Genomic DNA, 17,616 nt, shown 5'->3' with positions numbered 1-17,616 from the left:
AACCAAAACAAAACTATGGATTCTCACATGAAACTTGGAATTTGGCAATACGTAAGTTTTTTGTAAGGGTTTGGATGGTGATCAATTAAGCAAAGTAGTCAAACAATTCAACTCTATGATGGGCACAGTGATAGAATTCTCTTGGCATGATGAGGCCACTGGCCCAACCATCAGCCCAGCAGTGAAGCGACAATAGTAGTTTCAGTTTTACTACATGGCAGGTGAGGGATGAAAACAAAGTGTGTGCTCTAGAGCAGAGTGGTCCAGTGAGACAGGGTGTTTCCCTGAGTTCATTAAAGAACTACGGTCTGTCTTGGTTGTCTGTGGATACTGCTTATGTTAGGCAGCGCAGTCAGCAGAGAGCTCTCCTGTTATACTCTCCCCTGGGGATCACTGAATCTCACACTGAAATGTATTACTTTACAATTAAGATTATTTGTTTGGGCCAAGTATGGTGGTGCACGCCTTGAATCCTAGCACTCGGGAGGCAGAGGCCCACGGATCTCTGTAAGTTTGAGGCCAGCCTGGTCTACAAAATGAGTCCAAGACAGCCAAAGCTACACAGAGAAACCCTGTCTCAAAAAGATTATTGTTTGTTTTTTGAGACAGGGCTTCTCTTGTAGTCCTGGCTGTCCTACACTGGCTTCGTAGACCAGGCTGGCCTCAGACTCACAGAGATCTGCCTTCCGAGTGCAGGTGCCACCATATCGCCTATAATGAGATTTTTTTAACAACTCATTTTAAAGTTAGGAAAAAAATTAATTAAAAAACATTAATCCTAGCGCTCAGGAGGCAGGTGGATCTCTGTGAGTTCGAGGCCAGCCTGGTATACAGAGTGAGTCCAAGATAGCCAAGGCTACACAGAGAAACCCTGTCTTGAAAAACAAAAACAAACAAACAAAAAAATCATATCTATTGTAAGCAGGCTTTTTAGCAGTGATTGGACCAAACCTATAATCCAAATTTGAGTCTATTTGATGGGAGATTAGTTATTATTTATTGTTTTTGTTTTTGAATTCTTAAAAAATTAACTTATATAAATGACACTAGTTTACAATTTGTTTTCTGCCACAGGATAAAAATATATTCACTTGATAAATAACTGTTGCTGATATTATTCATTCCCATGTGAATTCCTACGTAGACCTATATGATTGTTTTCCTGTCCTCCAAAGATACCTATTAAAAGTTAAAAATCTTTCCTGATGCTAGAAACCTCCACAGCATTTCAAGCTAACACGGCAGCTTTGCACCCTTCTAGGATAAAAGTGGAAAATCACATTTCTGTATCTGTCACAGGTTCTGTGTCATCAAGTCTAAGGGCACTGGAGATCTGAGGCATCACAGCAGTCAGAAAATACTGAGAAATAAATGCTTTATTATTACTTTTTTAACATATGATTGAAGTATATTATAAATGCGTGAAAGTATAATGAAACCATTTCATATATTGAATATATAATATAAAAAGAACATTTTAAAAAGGGGGATAGCATATATTTAAATGAGAGTATAAGAAAAATTGTGGAATGATGCTTGAACTGATCCCTAGAAGTTAAGAGGCTCAACTCTACAGAATTACACTTGATTGTGGAAAAGTTCTTTTTGAAGATACTTAAAACGTAATAACAAAGTACAATTCACTCCCTTGTCTTCCACCCTTTTAGCATTACGTTCATTTGTTTATCTTAGGCTTTTCTTGGACTTCATAGACAATCTAAAAATGTTTACTTACAGCTAAGCTCACAAGAGGATGACCTGGTCTTGTAGCATTTGCTTATCTTTTAATTACAATGTTGTTGCCAGCTACCGTAATTCATGTAGAGATTGTAGAAATGCATAAACATTGCCCCAGTTTCTAAAAAGACATGAATACACATCACATTTCAACACTGCAGCACACCACATGACCTAACCCTGCTAGTCTTACCTATGTTGGTATACAGGTGGCCGGCTTTGCAGACATCTGCTGTCTGCAGCTCCCTGACTGCACGTCCTTCTGGGTTGGTCTCAACCTGTCAGAAGGACCTAGGGATGGGGTGGGGTTGGGGATGTCACTGATGAAGACCCAAGTTTACCATCCTGAGCTAGTTTGAAACAGCAGCTAGAGTTTTGAGTTGTAATACAACATTGTGTACCTTTAATCATGTTTTCTTCCCCAGTTAGGAACATTTTGTTTTAAAAAGGAAAAAAATGTCACTTAAAATTTAAGCGAAAACCTATTTTAGTTTCTTCTAGGTTTGTTTTTATCGTTACTTTTAGTTATTTGTTTTGTTTTTTTGAGACATGGTTTTGCTAAATATTTAGCTTAGGCAGGGCAGGCCTCAAATTCAAGATCCACTTTCCTCAGCTTTACAAGTACTGTGGTCTCAGGAGTGGATCACACCTTGCTAAAGCTACCGAGTTATAATCTGGAGTGAGACTCAGGAGACCTGGGTCTACTTGCTTTTTCTCTTCTGAGACAACATCAAGCTAGCCTTCTCCTCCTGATCCCCTGCCTTCTCTGAAGTGCTGGGGTCATAAAGGCACACCATGCTAGTTCTGAAGTCTGCTTCTAACTTAACTCTATTTAGGTCAGCAGGATAGCTAAACAGACTCTGTGTCCCTTATCAAATGGAAAAATACTGCTCTAGTCAGTAGCTTTTCAGGAAGAATTTAAGTCCTGTGGGAACTGAAATGCTAGTAACTTAGTGTGAGTGTTCAAATGGGTTTGTTTTTCAGGCACTTTTTTGTAGCTTAGCTGGATGTTTCCTGTCTAGTACTGTGTGTTAATGTTTGCTCTTCTACCCATACTGGCACGTTACAGAACAGCAGTCATCTGGACTATTCTGGTACTTTCAGCATAGACTTCACCACACTAATCAGTTCATGAAACTCTGTGTTCTGAAAGTGACCACGGTCGGTGAATTTGTACAATTTGGCGTCCAACCTATCTGCCACTTCTTGTTGCTCCTTCCAGGGAAGGAAGGGGTCATCAGTGGAGCCGAACTGCACAATGTGAGGGCAGTGGGCCTTGATCTTCTCCCACTGCCAGGGGCGGCTGAAGTACCCTGCAGGGGAAAAAACAGCCTATCAGCATGCATGAATCATCATCCTAGACATCAGAAAATATCAGAGACACAAAGGACCAGAGGTGACTTCAGAGCAGTCCTCTGGGTTTCCTATCTGGAGGGCTTGATACCATACTTACTTACCAAGACGAAGTAAATGGCTCAAAAAAAGCTAAGTCCTGGGATTCATGCTAGACAGCCAAAGTAGGTGGAAAATCTCTTATTTGCTATTAGATTTACGTTTGCAGGGTTGAGAGAGAACAGCTACTTTGTAGCTTAGCAGTGTGTCCTGTGTTTTGGGAAGGGCTCTCCTGGGGCTTCTCCCTAAAGACTTACCGCTCGCACGCTCGTTTTCATCCCCCAGGTCTGATGTGTATGCAGACACCAATACAAGGGCATATACCTGATGTGTCTCAGCGTACCTGGGAGAACAGAGAGAGTGTCAGCCATACATAGTATTATTATATCTAGGAAACAGTAAGCCATCTGATGTAAATTCACAGAAAGGTAGTATATGCTACTGAGATTAAAATGAAAAACAAAATTTCACAATCACTGACATACACATTCATCTACCTTTAATATATGCGTCAGCATTACTTGGGTGGTCAACATGCCGACTCAGATTCCTGGGCTCAGCCCCAGAGCATGTAATTCAGAGTCAGGCCCAGGAACCTGCATTTTAAGGCATGCGATCTCTAACCCATTTGCCTAATGCAAGTGGTATATGAATCATAGTTCAGAAAGATGCTGCTGCTGCTTGCATGTGCATTATTACACCCATTCAGGTTTAGCGCTGCCTGTGTTCTCACAGTTTAGCCCAGCTCCTTTAAACTGAATTAGTTTTCTCACAATTAGTCTGAGATTAAACATTTTGGTAAGATAGCCTTCCCGTCACTTCAGGTACATGTGTTCATGTGTCCCACTATCAATGGTACGGTACTAAATGTTATCGCCTGTTAAGATGCGTCTAGCATTTTCTTTTAAAAAGTATCCCGTAGCAATTAGTAAGTAAGCTAACACACCCCTTAGATTGTGTTGGTTTCCTGTTTCTTCATACCTATTGCTAATTGTTCAGGCATCTACTTTTTTTTTCTTGCTCAACTTTAGGAGTCAACTCTTAGAAGGCTGCCGACAATCCTAATAAACTCAGAGGACTTCACAAAGAATATTACAGCCAGGCACAGTGGCTCACACCTTTGATCCCAGTACTCGGGAGGCACAGGCAGCAGATCTCTGAGTTTGAGGCCCCCTGGTCTACAAAGTGAGTCCAAGGAGTCCAAGACAGCCAAGGCTATACAGAGAAACCTTGTCTCAAAATAAATAATAATAATAATAACAACAACAACATTACACCTTTACCAGTGACTGGTAAACAAAGAAAAGGATACGTGTTACCGTGTTTGAGGTCAGCACTGCCCCCACCAGCACGCGCACACTTGTGAGCATCCTTTTGCTGACTGTATGCCACAATTCACTGCTACTGTACTGAAACACGTTATTATCCCCATCCTCTTGACCTATGTAGCTAAAAGGTTCTAAAATTTGGCAAGATGCCATAACATTTAACAATTCACATGGTAGCTTGAATGACCTGCAACAGCCTTTGTTACCAGGGTAGGAAACATGCAACAGCTTGGCCAGCTAATTCCTTACTCGCTAGGCTCGTGGGGAAGACAAGATTCTGACAGAAGCACTATGGTGCACGTGGAATGCCAAGAAAGAAACCTCTATTCCCCAGGAGGAATTTGTTGAGCAGTTACTGTGTCGGGCCCTCTCCTAGGTACTGTAATTCCATGTGAGTAAACAAAGGGTTACCCCGCTTTCTGCCTGCATGAAGACCTGCATTTTTTATTTTTATTTTTTAAGAATTATTTAGCTGAGCGTGGTGGCACACACCTATAATCCCAGCACTTGGGAGGCAGAGGTAGGCAGATATCTGAGTTCAAGGCCAGCCTGGTCAACAAAGTGAGTCCAGGACAGCCAACGCTACAGAGAAACCCTGTCTGGAAAAAAATTTTTTCTCTGTTTACTTATCATGTATACAATGCTTTGCCTGCGTGTAGACCTGCACACCAGAAAAGGGCACCAGATCACATTACAGATGATTGTGAGCCACCATATAGTTGTTGGGAATTGAATTCAGGTCCTCTGCAAGAGCAGTCAGTGCTCTTAACCTCTGAGCCATCTCTCTAGCCTGGTTTACCCCACTTTCATGGAGCTTCCATTCCATTAATAGGGGCAGACAAGAAATTAATGTATGTTGGATGATAAAGTACTATACATAGAAAAACATAAAGGAGATAGGAGCCGGTAGGACAAGGCTGCTCTTTTATATGGATTGATTGAAGATGTCACCCAAAAGGGGACATTCAAGTAGACACACAGTGAGAAGCCGGGCAGCTAGTAAGAGGGTGTCCCTGCTAGAAGGCTGAGCAGGATAAGGCAGGTGTGCACTGGCACATTCCGGGAACTACGATGACATCAGTATGCCTGGCTGAGAGAAGAGGTGATGGGAGACATCAGAGCCGAGCAGCAGGAAGCGTCAGAGCCACAGAAGCTTTCAGAGATCACTGCACCTGGGAAAAGCAATCCAGTTCTTTCACTCCCTTAACAAACAAGGAAGAAATCGGGGCAGATTATGTTACAGCTGTTGAGGTCAGCACTGTGCCCTCTGCAATGGAAACTTAAGAAACGTAACGTCTCCCTATGCCGACAACACAGCAGTTCCACAGGGCTGTACCTCATGGCTGCGATGGCACCGGAACTGTGGCCTATGATGACAGTCTTCTCATCACATTGCAGCTCTGTCTCCATGAAGGGCAACCAGATGCTCTCTCGAGCTGTAACTGTAGTCAGGGTACAACAGTCTGGTAGGTGAGGCTGTTCCAGCAGAGCCCACGACCTCTGTCCTGCGGTCTTAGTAGAGTTTTGCCCACCCCCCATCATGTTCTTAAAGTCAGACGACTGAAGTGAAGACCACCCTCCTCCCATTTCCTTCTGTGAGAGCCTCCTCACTACGTAGCACAAGCTAGTCTTAAACAGGGAAAATACAGTTACTAGCTTACAAAGGTAATTCAATCTACCATACCCAGGTGATTTTCATGATATTGAAATCTTCCATACTATTTTTGGCTTCCACCCACGTCCATGAGCTCCTTGCTTTATTTGTTCTTAGTGTGCATTTAATTTTGTCCTCTCACTATGATAGTCCTGCTTTCTGGCCTCACCCTGCAAATGCGGAGCTCAACATCTAACAGATGAGGCTTTTCAAAAACAAGCTTAAAACTTACTTGGGTCAGGCATGTTTTTAGCCAAACACTGGAAACCAGGAATCTGTGATGTAAGGGAGAAGAAAAAGCTATAATAAAGAGATTAGTTTCAACTAAAACTTTGTAAAAAAAAAAAAAAAAAAAAAAGAAAGAAAGAAAAGAAAAAAAAAGAGAAAGAAATGACACCTGCTATGACCTTGCTCAATTCAGTAAATATCTGCTGATATTATGAAATGAAATGGATTACGTAGTGTTGCAGGGCTCAGATGATACACAGCCATGTGTGGTTCTCTATCGAGTTCTGTAAGACGCCACCGAGACCAGTGTCTGCACTTGTAATCTAGTCAACCCCAAGGCACATGTCTATAGAGAAGGCCTAAGTTAATATGCCGGAGACAGAGTGACCTGAGCCAAATGGATTGTGCCCAGAAAGAAAGTAAAAAGAATATGGAGACACCACTGAGAAAGCTGGATAGCCCGTCCCACTGGCCATTCCAGCTTGACCTTCGAGTTAGTAGTTTTGCCTACAGCTTCCAGCCACAGCCCTGAAGTTTTATTCCAAATGGGCCCTATTTTCTCCTGAAATTCTACTCGAGGCCAACACAGGAAACTAACTGTGGAAGAGGGTTTTTCCTTTTATTGAAAGTTAAGAGGCGAGCTGGGCGTGGTGGCGCACACCTTTAATCCCAGCACTCAGGAGGCAGAGGCAGGCGGATAGCTGTGAGTTCAAGGCCAGCCTGGTCTACAAAGTGAGTCCAAGATTGCCAAGGCTACATAGAGAAACCCTGTCTCCAAAAAACAAACAAACAAAAAAAGTTAAGAGGCACAGGATGACCTATGGTGCTATGCTGTTTCTATAAAGTTCACAAAGACGCCAAATTATACCATATGCTGTTTAAAGATTATACACATGGATGTAAAAATACTTTAAGATTTTAAATGTGTAGCAAAAAGGCTATAACAGCAGCCCACCTGACAAGGGCACTTGCAGCGGTTGCCTGGTGACCTAAGTTCGATTCCCAGAACCCAGGTAAAGAGAGACCTGATTTCCACAGAGTTGTCTTCTGACCTCCACACGCCTCCCACCCCCCTGCATACAATAAGTTAAACGCAAAATATGGGACGAGGGCGGACAGATCATCCAGAACTGGTTATGTTCTAGAGTTTAATTTGTGTTGGGAGTATAGCTTAATGGTACAGGGCACACAAAGACGCTTTGGCTTTGACAGCACGGAAAAAAATGTAATTTAGTTTGGTAGTTTATTGCACATTATATCCATCCTTTGTATATATTAAATATCACATAGTGAAAAATTCAAAATCTAAAGCAATGAATATAAACAAAATTATCTAGGAAGTCTCCGAAGTCTCCAATCTGGTAGCAGAAAGGGGTGGGGAGGGGGCATTCTCTACAGTTGTAAAACAGGTTTTCCTTTTAGTCTCGAGAACTGCGCCCTCAGCTTTTTGAGCTGCCTCGCCAGTTTAAAATCCTGACCACTAGTTTAGGTGAGCAGCATCGTTGAGGGCTCACTGAGCTCATTTGGAGGAGGGTGGGAACAGCTTCGAGCCTCATCCTCCCTACCTCCGCACAGCGCCAAATGGACCGCAGAGCAGGGGCTGGGATTCCTTACCTGCTCCAGCCCCTTTCTCACCCAGCCGTACCAGCCATGGGTGGCCACGTCCCCACCTCCGTTCCCGGGAACAATCACTGCCTTGCTAGGGAGCGCCATGAATGCAGCAAACTCGAGAGACCCCTGCCCAGCGAGGACCTGAAGTTCTTCGACCTAGACAGCATCCGGCCCAGAGCCCGCACTGAGGCCTTCTGGGAATTGTAGTCCTTGGATAACCGCAGGCCCGAGCTGTCTGGTTTAGCATACAGGCAGCCTAACTCAAATTCTGTGAATTACCATTAAATAAATATCAATCACTTTTGATTTACCTTTATGAAGAACTGGCAACAACATGCTCAGAATGTGTTATATTTTTATTAGGCGTACCAATAATTCTTTTTTTTTTTTTTTTTTTGGTTTTTCGAGACAGGGTCTCTGTGTTAGCCTGGGCTGTCCTGGACTCACTTTGTAGACCAGGCCGGCCTCGAACTCACAGCGATCCGCCCGCCTCTGCCTCCCGAGTGCTGGGATTAAAGGCGTGTGCCACCACGCCCGGCTCAATAATTCTTTAAGGAAAATTTTTTTGTTGTTTTTTTCCAAATCAACTTTCGTTAATTTGTTTAAGACAGCCTCCGACAGAGGCAGGTGGATAACTGTGAGTTCGAGGCCAGCCTGATCTATAAAGTGAGACCAGGACAGCCAAGGCTAACACAGAGAGACTCTGTCTCAAAAAATAAAAAAATAGAAATAAAAAGACAACCTTATTATTTTGCTCCCACTGGCCTGGAACTCTCTATGTAAACCAGACTAGCCTAGAACTCACAAAGATTCACCTCTGTTTCTCGAGAGCTGGCATTAAAGGAGTGTGTCACTATATTCAGGAAAAATTAACTTTTTATATGTATGTGCACAACATGCGTGGGGGTGTCTGAGGAGTCCAGGGGAGGATGTTGGGTCCCCTGGAATTGGAGTTATAGTTGATGGACCAAATGTGAATGCTGGAAATTGAACTCCAGTCTTCTGAAAGTGCAGCAGGCCCCTTATTACTATTTTAAATTAGTGTGTGTGTGTGTGTGTGTGTGTGTGTGTGTGTGTGTGTGTGTGTACACATATGAGGTATGTTTGAGTGTAGATGAGTGTGTTTGCAGAGGTCAGAGGACAATTTGAAGGAACTCTTTCTCTTGTTCCATTATGTGGGGCCCAGAGATTGAACTCAGGCTGTCCACTCTGATGGCCGATGGTTTCTTTCACTTTTGTTGTAGTCTTGTTTTTTTTGAGGCAGGGTTTCTCTGTGTAGCCTTGGCTGTCCTAGGCTTGCTTTGTAGACCAGGCTGGCCTCAAACTCACAGAGATCCACCGGCCTCTGCCTCCGAGTGCTGGGATTACAGGCAAGTGCTTTTTTCACTCTTACAGTTCAGAGCCCTGCCCATAAAATGGGACTGTCTAAATTCAGGGTGTGTCTTTCTACCTCAAATAACTCAATTAAGACAATCTCCCAGCAGGGTGTGGTTGATAGGTACACACAGATACCCATAACAATGCATATAGTGTCTAACATAGGGTTGAAAAAGATATTTTGAGGTAGAGAATATGTTTTTATAAATGAGATTTTCTTAGAACTAATTTGAACATCCCTATTGTTTTCATTAATGGGTGAGTTAAATTATTTGGAATATTTTGTTTGCATACTATTACATGTTTTAAAACTTTATTGTATCTTTTTTTATTTTTATTTTTATTTTTATTTTTGGTTTTTTTGAGACAGGGTTTTTCTGTGTAGCTTTGACTGTCCTGGACTCACTTTGTAGACCAGGCTGGCCTCGAACTCACAGCGATCCACCTGCCTCTGCCTCCCCCAGTGCTGGGATTAAAGGCATGCACCACCACACCCAGCCTTGTATCTTTTATTATTACTACTACTGCTATTATTATTGTGTGGCGGGTGCATGTGTCATGGCCTGGGCGTTGCAGCCAGAGGACAGCTTTGTGGAGGTGGTTCTCCTCTTCAGTAGTTATGAGGGTCAGAGATGGCCTCAGGTCAGCAGGCTTTCCCTGCTTAGCAATCTCACTGGCCCTCATTTTACCTCTTTGAAACATGTTTTTCTTTTAAATTTTTTGTTTGTTTATCACACACTGTGGGGTGGTGTGTGTTGTCCACATGTGTGGGTGCCTCCCTGTGTGGGTATAGGTCAGAGGATAACTTTCTGGAGTCAGAGCTCCTTCCACGGCATGGATCCTGGCCAGCACCTTCTCTGCTGAGCCGCCAACCCGTGTTCTAAATCTACCTGGAGTCACATCACCGAAGAGCACATTACAGGTTGTTTCAGCTAACGTGTCTGTGTGTGTGGGGGGGGGGGTACTAGAATAAGGATGCTGAGTTGAGAGCATCCTCTAGCAGTCTTTTCTTCTTTCTAATGATTTTCAGTTCTTCTTTCTGATTTGCTCGTGGCTGGTTAGTTTGCTCCCCTCCCATGGAAGAGAACAACAGTCAGAAATTTGGTCTTACCAGCCATTTGGTAATCCCTGAAGGGAACTAACCAGTTTATGGAGAGGCCCTCTCCTAGGTAAGAGGTGACAGCAGGTCTAGTTTCTCAGTGCTCTCTGTGACGGCTGCTATCACTTTACAAGACTTCCACACCAACAGGGAACAGCAGTGTCTTCTTCTCCAGGCCACCACACTTTAATGTTTGTGTTTCCTCCTGACCTGGGGCTGAGATCCCAGAACTAAAACTGTATGTTCTTTATATGTCAATATGTCTGGCTGGCTAGAATGAAAAAGTCTTGCACCCATTGCTCTGGGAGAACAGGAGATCTTGCCACTCCTGTCCAGTCACAATAAGTTAAATCATTGGACTTCTCCAATTAAAAGATGTTTGTTACAGAAACAAGTACACCCCCCCCCCCCGCTTTCCTGGCGTATCGAGACAGGGTTTCTCTGTGTAGCCTTGGCTATCCAGGAACTTGCTCTGTAGACCAGGCTGGCTTCAACTTAGAGATCTGCTTGCCTCTGCCTCCCGAGTGCTGGGATTAAAGGCATGCGCCACCACTGGCCAATATGTACATTCTTTTTTTGTTGTTTTTTGTTTTTTGTTTTTTTGAGACAGGGTTTCTCTGTGTATCCTTGGCTGTCCTGGACTCGCTTTGTAGACCAGGCTGGCCTCGAACTCACAGCGATCCACCTGCCTCTGCCTCCCGAGTGCTGGGATTAAAGGCGTGCGCCACCACGCCTGGCCTGTACATTCTTATATCAATCAAACACTTCTAAAATTCTCCCAAATAAGGACATTCAATCAACAATACTTTGAACATGCAATTAAAAAAAAAAAAATACCCTCCCTACAGAAATTACTGGTGCAGAAATAATCTGGGTTCAAAACCTTAAGAGAAATCTTTGATAAGTAAAATTACATTAACTTTTGTTATTAATAAAGTCTTTTCTTTTCCTCCGTGTTAGATATAATACACGTGTACATTTTATTTTACTTGGCCCTGTTTCCTTAGGAAGAGATTACTTTGGGCTTCACAAACATATCTAAGGTTATAAATTACCTAATGTTAACATTAATTGATGTTTAAGAGGATACAAAAATGTAAATTTGTTAAAAATTGCGTTGTTATTCTGACAAGGTTTTGTTGCAAATAGTAACGTTTCATAGTAACATCTACTTAAACTGAGCCCTGTTATTTCTTGTGCTTCTAGTCCTTCTATCTCAGTGTGATGTGTGCTTTTAGTTCCAGCACTCAGGAGACCCAGGAAAGCAGAGCTCTGCTTTCTTCAGGCCAGCTCTGTTTTATAGAAATGTCGGAATTAATAGTAAATTGGGTTATTTAATGGATACTCTTTGAACGCCTAAACATGCCTTAGCATACATTTAAGATTTTAGAGTTCTGCGGCTGGAGAGTTGGTTCAGTGGTTGAGTGTATATTGCTGGAGTTCGGTTCCTAGCACCCGTGTTAGGGGGTACACAACAGACGCTCAAGCTCCATGAGGTCCCCACCTCAGCACCTGCTGAGCTCAAAAAGAACATCTACCAGAGCAAAGACTCTGCCACCTTCCAGCTCCTCCCCGCAGGCTGACGGCCTCTTCCTGACAACTTCTGGTTTCCCCTCCGGCTACGCGTCACTGTTCTCGCTTCCCGGTAACTAGGAGATGCGAGGGACTTCCCTCTGAGGCAAACAGACGTCACGTTCTGTAAAGGCGGCCCCCTGAGGAGTACGGGTTGCGTTTGGATGACGGTCCCGCAGGCGCCGAGGTTTTGTGCAGGAAAAAAATATTAGGGATATATTTGAGAAAGTATTTTAAACTTTGCAGCTTAAGAAACTACTGCCTTTCCCCATTCAAAGATGGCGGCGCAGCTTTTCTTATCCTTTTCGCGTCAGCCATAGACATGCTCTCTGATTGGATAGAGCATGGCGCTTGAGAGTGACGTTTTCGACCACTGACCAATCCACTGTGAGCTGAGGTGGATTTGGCTGTGGAAGCCGGAGCCGAGCTCTGGTGTCTGTGGGACGCGGAAGGCTCTCTGTCCAGGTGAGTGACTCATCTCTCTTCCCGGGTGAACGGGCGCTTAGGAGGAGGGCAGGGGCAGGGTGGGCTGCTTGTGGACTTTTCCTGGCAGGCTGAAAAATCCGAGAAAACTGATGATCCCAGAAGCCGACTCATCCGCGCGGTCCCTTATGGCAGAGGACCGGATTCTGACTCCTTAGCCCTAAGAATTGGTGGTGGCGTGAGCATCCGGAAGGACCGGATCCCCATGAAAAACTTGAGTTTTGCTTTGTGATAAGTGAAATCAGAACCCAGTTTTTCAGTACGGGATTAGGTGTTGTTTGACTGTGTCTACAGATGGTTACTAAGTCCTAGAAAGTTATGTGCTGGAGAGATGAGGGTGGCTCAGACATTTTGTTGGGCGCCTTTCTAGCCCATTCATTCACTCGCTCGCTCGCTCATGCATTCCACTGACCAATCCACTGTGAGCTGAGGTGGATTTGGCTGTGTCTCTTCAGACACCCTTACTCGTTGAGAATTGGATAGGAGCAGTGGGGAAAAAGTCACCATATTTCTCAACACGTAGAAGTTAATAAAAGTACATGGAACTTCAGAGGATTCGTGAGCTCACTGACGTCCTCTGTGGATTACGTGTCCAGGTGTAAGAAACCGTGGTTTAGAAGGGTGAGGAATGGAGGCAATAGGGAACAGCAGACTTTAATATGCAGGCTCCTTGGGACGTGTACTTTAAGTAAAGAACTTTAAAGAGGGGTCACCCTTATTTAGTGGGGTTTGCTGAAGTCATTGCTGAAATGGTGATATTAAAATGTGCCCATCTGTGATTTGTTTATTCACAACCCCCCCACACCCCTCAAGCAAAGATGCATAGGTGCTTCCTGTGTAGTCAAGGTTTCATCTTCCTGGTTTGCAAGGTAGAACAAGTGGGTGTCTGAGAATTTCAGTAGGAACAGACGTTTTGGACTTTTGTTGTGTGGGATCTGTACAGGAGAATAATGAATTTGCTTTTCTGGGCGTGTAAAATTGCCCTCATCCAAGTTATTTGCACTATGATATTCCTCAAAGGAGACAGTTGTTCTCAAGCACTTTTGGCACTAAAAGCCACCATAGTCTTGAACACACACACACACACACACACACACACACACACACACAATTTATTTTGGATAGGATCTCCCTACGTAAACCAGGAGGCTTTGAACTCCCCTGGTTCTTTTCCTTCAGCCTCCCAAACATGGAGATCTAGAGTCAATGCTCTTGTGTTCCTTTTTTTTTTTTTCTGAGCTTGTGGATGATGTGTGTGTGCACCTGTCAAGTCACCCATGTTGGGGGCAGTGTCAACTTTTGCACTATTGGGTCTCTCCTTCTGCCTTTATGTGGCATCTGAGAATCAAACTCAGGCTGTCAGCCTTGTGTGGCAAGCACTTTAACCACTGGGCCATCTTGCCAGTCCTTACTTGCTTTCCTGAAGAGCTTCTTCAATTGATCTTCAGGAACTTATGTGCTGATGGGTTTTAGATCACAAATAGTTTGCATTCACTCAACAACCCTGGGGTTATGTGAGTCTGAAAGCTTAGTCCGAAGGACCGATTGAAGCCTTCCGAGGATGCGCATAAGCAAACACAGGAAGGAAGGAGGACACGGTGAGAGACAGTACAAAAGCAAACTTCCCTTCCTAGGTTTGGTGTGCCAAGCTGCTTCCTGTTAATAGCCGGATTCTCAAATCCGCATACGCTTCTGTTCTCCACAGTTAGCAAAGTGATGGGGCAGGGAGGGGTGACGCAACAGGACAGACACACAAAAACCAAGGTGACTTGGAAGGTGACATTTCATACAGTATTTACTTTGATAAAGAAAGAAAGGGGATGGGGAAACTTGTTGGATCATTAAACAGAATTTGAGACTTAGCTTTGGCCACGAGGTTGTTTTCTTTGCTTGTATGAGGAATTTAGCTCAGTGGTAGAGTGCTTGCCTAGCATGCAAAGGCCCTGAATTTCACCCTTAGCATCACACATAAACAGATAACTAAGTAGTAGTAATATCCAGCTATACACAGCTAACAAATGGTCACGTAGTTCAACCCCTATCAGGTAGGCCTGTGGGAGCACTTTCTTGCTTGATGATTGATGTCTGAAGGTCCATCCCACGATGGGCAGTCCTACTCCCAGGCACTGAGGTCCTTGAGTTGCATAAGAAAGCAGACCGAGTAAGCTTGAGGAATGAGCCAGTATGCAGTGTTCTTCCAAGGGCCTCTGTATTAGTTTCTGCTGTGAGTTCCTGCTCTGACTTTCCTGAAGATGATGGACCACAAGTGTAAGTTGAAATTAACCCTTTCCTCCCCACATTGCTTTTGGTCATGGTCTTTATCATAGCAGTAGAAAGCTGAGACAGAAAGGAAGAGTAATCAACTTTGGGGGTCTGAGACAAGGTAGTTACTGTTATGCTGTGGTGACAGGCTTTTCCAGATCAGGTATTTGTGAAACACCTTACAGCAGTAAGATCATCTCTTTGGGACTGAGTGCTGGGATTTCTGATGTGAAATCCCATCTGGTTTGAGACCATCTTTTTTTTTTTTTTTAAAGATCAGCTGAGAAGTTTGCATATAATTAAAACTTTTAATCTCATTCTAGTTTCCTTTTAGACCATGGCAACATATCTGGAGTTCATTCAACAGAATGAAGAACGGGATGGTGTGCGGTTCAGTTGGAACGTGTGGCCTTCTAGCCGCCTTGAAGCCACGAGAATGGTTGTCCCCCTGGCCTGTCTCCTCACTCCTTTGAAAGAGCGCCCAGACTTACCGCCTGTGCAGTATGAACCTGTGCTGTGCAGCAGGCCGACCTGCAAAGCTATTCTCAATCCACTTTGGTATGGATTTTTTCAAAAACTGGTAAAAATGATGAATATAGTAAATTGTCATCTCTGCGCAAGTCTTAAGAAAGTCACTTGATTTCTCTAGAAGAATTTCCAATTTGAGACGAGAAGTGGATGGTGAGATTCTGAGAGAGCAAGTGCTCATGGGAGCCTCTCTGGCCCGATATTCCAGACAAAATGGGAATCTTTTTGTTTCGGTTGTTGTTGTTTTGAGGTGGGTCTCACTACGTAGCCCTGGTTGACCTGGAGCTCATATGGAGATCTGGCTGGCCTTCAGCTCACAGTGATCCTCCTGCCTCTGTCTCCAGGGGCTGGAATTAAAGGAGCCTAGAAGAAAATTGGAATCTTACATGAGCAATGCAGAAGATAGAAAGGAAGAGTTTGTAATTGTCCCTCCGTCCTTCCCTTCTCTTTCTCCTTCCCTTTCCCCCTCCCAGATGATCAGTTTGCTTCTGGCTTAATTGTAGACTGGAAGAGATGGCTTTTAAAGTGTTAAAAAAAAATCCAAAAACTTCCTTTTTTTTTTTTGTATGTACCCTGTATGATGATGTAGCATGTCTAGAACTACTAGGCAGAAGAACTTTTTTCCCTGGGGGCAGTAAAGATTGTGTGTGTGTGTGTGTGTATGTGTGTGTGTGTGTGTGTGTGTGTGTGTTTGCACAAGTGCACATGCATACGTTTATACCATTTGTACATGGGTGCCTGTGGCGGGCAGAAGAGGGAGTTGAAGTTCCTGAAGCAAATATTCCAGGTGCCAGGCATGGATGCTGGGAACTAACCTTCGTTCCTCTGGAACGTGCAGCAAGTGCTGTTAGCCACTGGGTCATCTTCTAGTCATGGCGGAAGACATTTTAACTCCCAGTAATTTTATTGTTAAGTGTAATTATTTTTGAGATTAAAAAAAATTATTTTAAAAACTTTTTTTTACATATACATTTATAATATTACACATATATGCAATAGATTACCTATAGCAAGAAGAACCATGACACAATCAGGAATTATATATATGTTACATTCTTAGTGAAATTTAAATTTTTTAAAATCTGAGATTCTATTCTATTAATGTATTTGGGCAATTGGAAAAAGTTATTTTCATTATTTTTTGAGTTAGAGTTGTGTATGTTGCATAACTGGACGGTCTCAGGGCTGTGTGACCCTCCAGTGCCCTGGAGGAGGAAGTGAGGCTGCAGAAGTGTACTGCTATGCATGCCTGGAGGAATTTTGAAGCAAGTTGAAAGTGTTGGAAGTTTTGGATGTCAGAGCCCTTTTTTATTTCTCTTTGCTTTTATTTGCCAAGCTCCTATTGGGAATTTCTCCACCGTGCTTGTAAAGTACCAGCACTGGCTGCCCATAGCCTCAGTGCAGACAGGGGCGAGAAGCCGCAGAAGCTGTGTCTTCAACTGTTTCTAACATTTTAGCCGACCTAGAAACATGCTCTCCATGGCCCATGTGTGAAGTGTGCTTTTATTATTGAAGTTCAGATGTTTTGCACAGGGGCTGGAAGCAGGTGGCTCAGTGGTTAAGAGCACGCTCTGCTCCCGCAGAGACCCATGGTCACGTGCCCAGCACCCACGTGCTAGCTCAGCCTTCCACAGCTCCAGCACTAGGGCTGACCTCTTCTGACCTCTGCGAGGCACGTATGTGCTACACATACATACAGGCAGAACACACATACAGGTAAAATAAAACTAAGCAAATCTCTTAAAAAACGTTTTACACTTTTGAACAATAAAATTTTTGGATAAATAGAAAGCAAAAGCAAATAACTTATAGTTTATATGAGTGAGGAAATTTTAAAACATGATTGGGGAACTGGAAAAGACAAAGGTGCAAATGTTTGAGAGAATTTTTTGGTATACTTGATAGCCAGTTTTCCCTGCAGTTTCACAAATTCTTCTGCGTATACACACTCATAGAAACACATGCCTGTTTAATTTATGGAACTTTAAACTCACATTTGGTTGCTTTCTAGCTTGAAAATTCATATAATATCTGTTTGTGACATTTCTTTACTTTTCTTGCAGTCAAGTTGATTACCGTGCAAAACTGTGGGCCTGCAATTTCTGTTTTCAAAGAAATCAGGTATATAGTTTAAAATAATACATGTTTATATTTGCCCATTTTGTTTTTGTTGTATTGCCCTGGGAAAGATTACATGAGCTTAAATGTTCCTCTGGTGCTCTCCTGTCATGGCTTTTGTGAGGCCGTTTGTGTGGACAGTGGAGGACACGGAATTCTCTTCTCTTTAAGTTTTGTATAGGAAGTGAGTATGTTACCTAAAGAAGATAAATCTGTTCATGCTTTAG

The 17,616-nt window shown here is 43.4% G+C and overlaps 2 protein-coding genes and 1 long non-coding RNA gene across 5 annotated transcripts in view; 2 read left to right on the top strand and 1 right to left on the bottom strand.

Moving 5' to 3' along the window:
• Positions 1-17,616, top strand: part of LOC311594336 — an 89,431-nt gene that overhangs the window by 30,214 nt on the left and 41,601 nt on the right. The window lies entirely within an intron of this gene.
• Positions 1,359-8,152, bottom strand: RBBP9 (RB binding protein 9, serine hydrolase). The gene is made up of 5 exons (XM_084775897.1): positions 7,954-8,152; positions 6,344-6,386; positions 5,794-5,899; positions 3,387-3,472; positions 1,359-3,050 (listed from the first exon to the last, which is right to left on the bottom strand). Exons 1-5 carry the CDS (start codon positions 8,050-8,052, stop codon positions 2,824-2,826), a joined length of 561 nt encoding a protein of 186 aa, XP_084632023.1. The 5' UTR covers positions 8,053-8,152; the 3' UTR covers positions 1,359-2,823.
• The window catches only part of SEC23B (SEC23 homolog B, COPII coat complex component), a 39,366-nt gene continuing 34,056 nt past the window's right edge, over positions 12,307-17,616 (top strand). For 2 of the 3 annotated variants that reach the window (XM_084775887.1, XM_084775885.1), the window contains exons 1-3: positions 12,307-12,463; positions 15,067-15,301; positions 17,335-17,392. In XM_084775887.1, coding sequence (XP_084632013.1) covers positions 15,081-15,301; positions 17,335-17,392 — 279 coding nt within the window. In that variant the 5' untranslated portion in view covers positions 12,307-12,463; positions 15,067-15,080. The remainder of the gene's footprint in view (positions 12,464-15,066; positions 15,302-17,334; positions 17,393-17,616) is intronic. The other variant, XM_084775886.1, reaches the window with a different exon arrangement.

Source organism: Acomys minous (assembly GCF_964271855.1).
Source record: "Acomys minous genome assembly, chromosome: 3".
NCBI lineage: Eukaryota > Metazoa > Chordata > Mammalia > Rodentia > Muridae > Acomys > Acomys minous.
This window is presented reverse-complemented; position numbering and strand designations above follow the sequence as displayed.

Bases quoted from the DNA above. Each gene is read 5' to 3' on its own strand.
- RBBP9 (XM_084775897.1), bottom strand. From the start codon at position 8,052: ATGGCGCTCCCTAGCAAGGCAGTGATTGTTCCCGGGAACGGAGGTGGG. The intron at 6,387-7,953 runs GTAAGGAATCCC...CTTACATCACAG, and splicing joins TGAGAAAGGGGCTGGAGCAG to ATTCCTGGTTTCCAGTGTTT. The intron at 3,473-5,793 runs GTACAGCCCTGT...CTGTTCTCCCAG, and splicing joins GGTGCCATCGCAGCCATGAG to GTACGCTGAGACACATCAGG.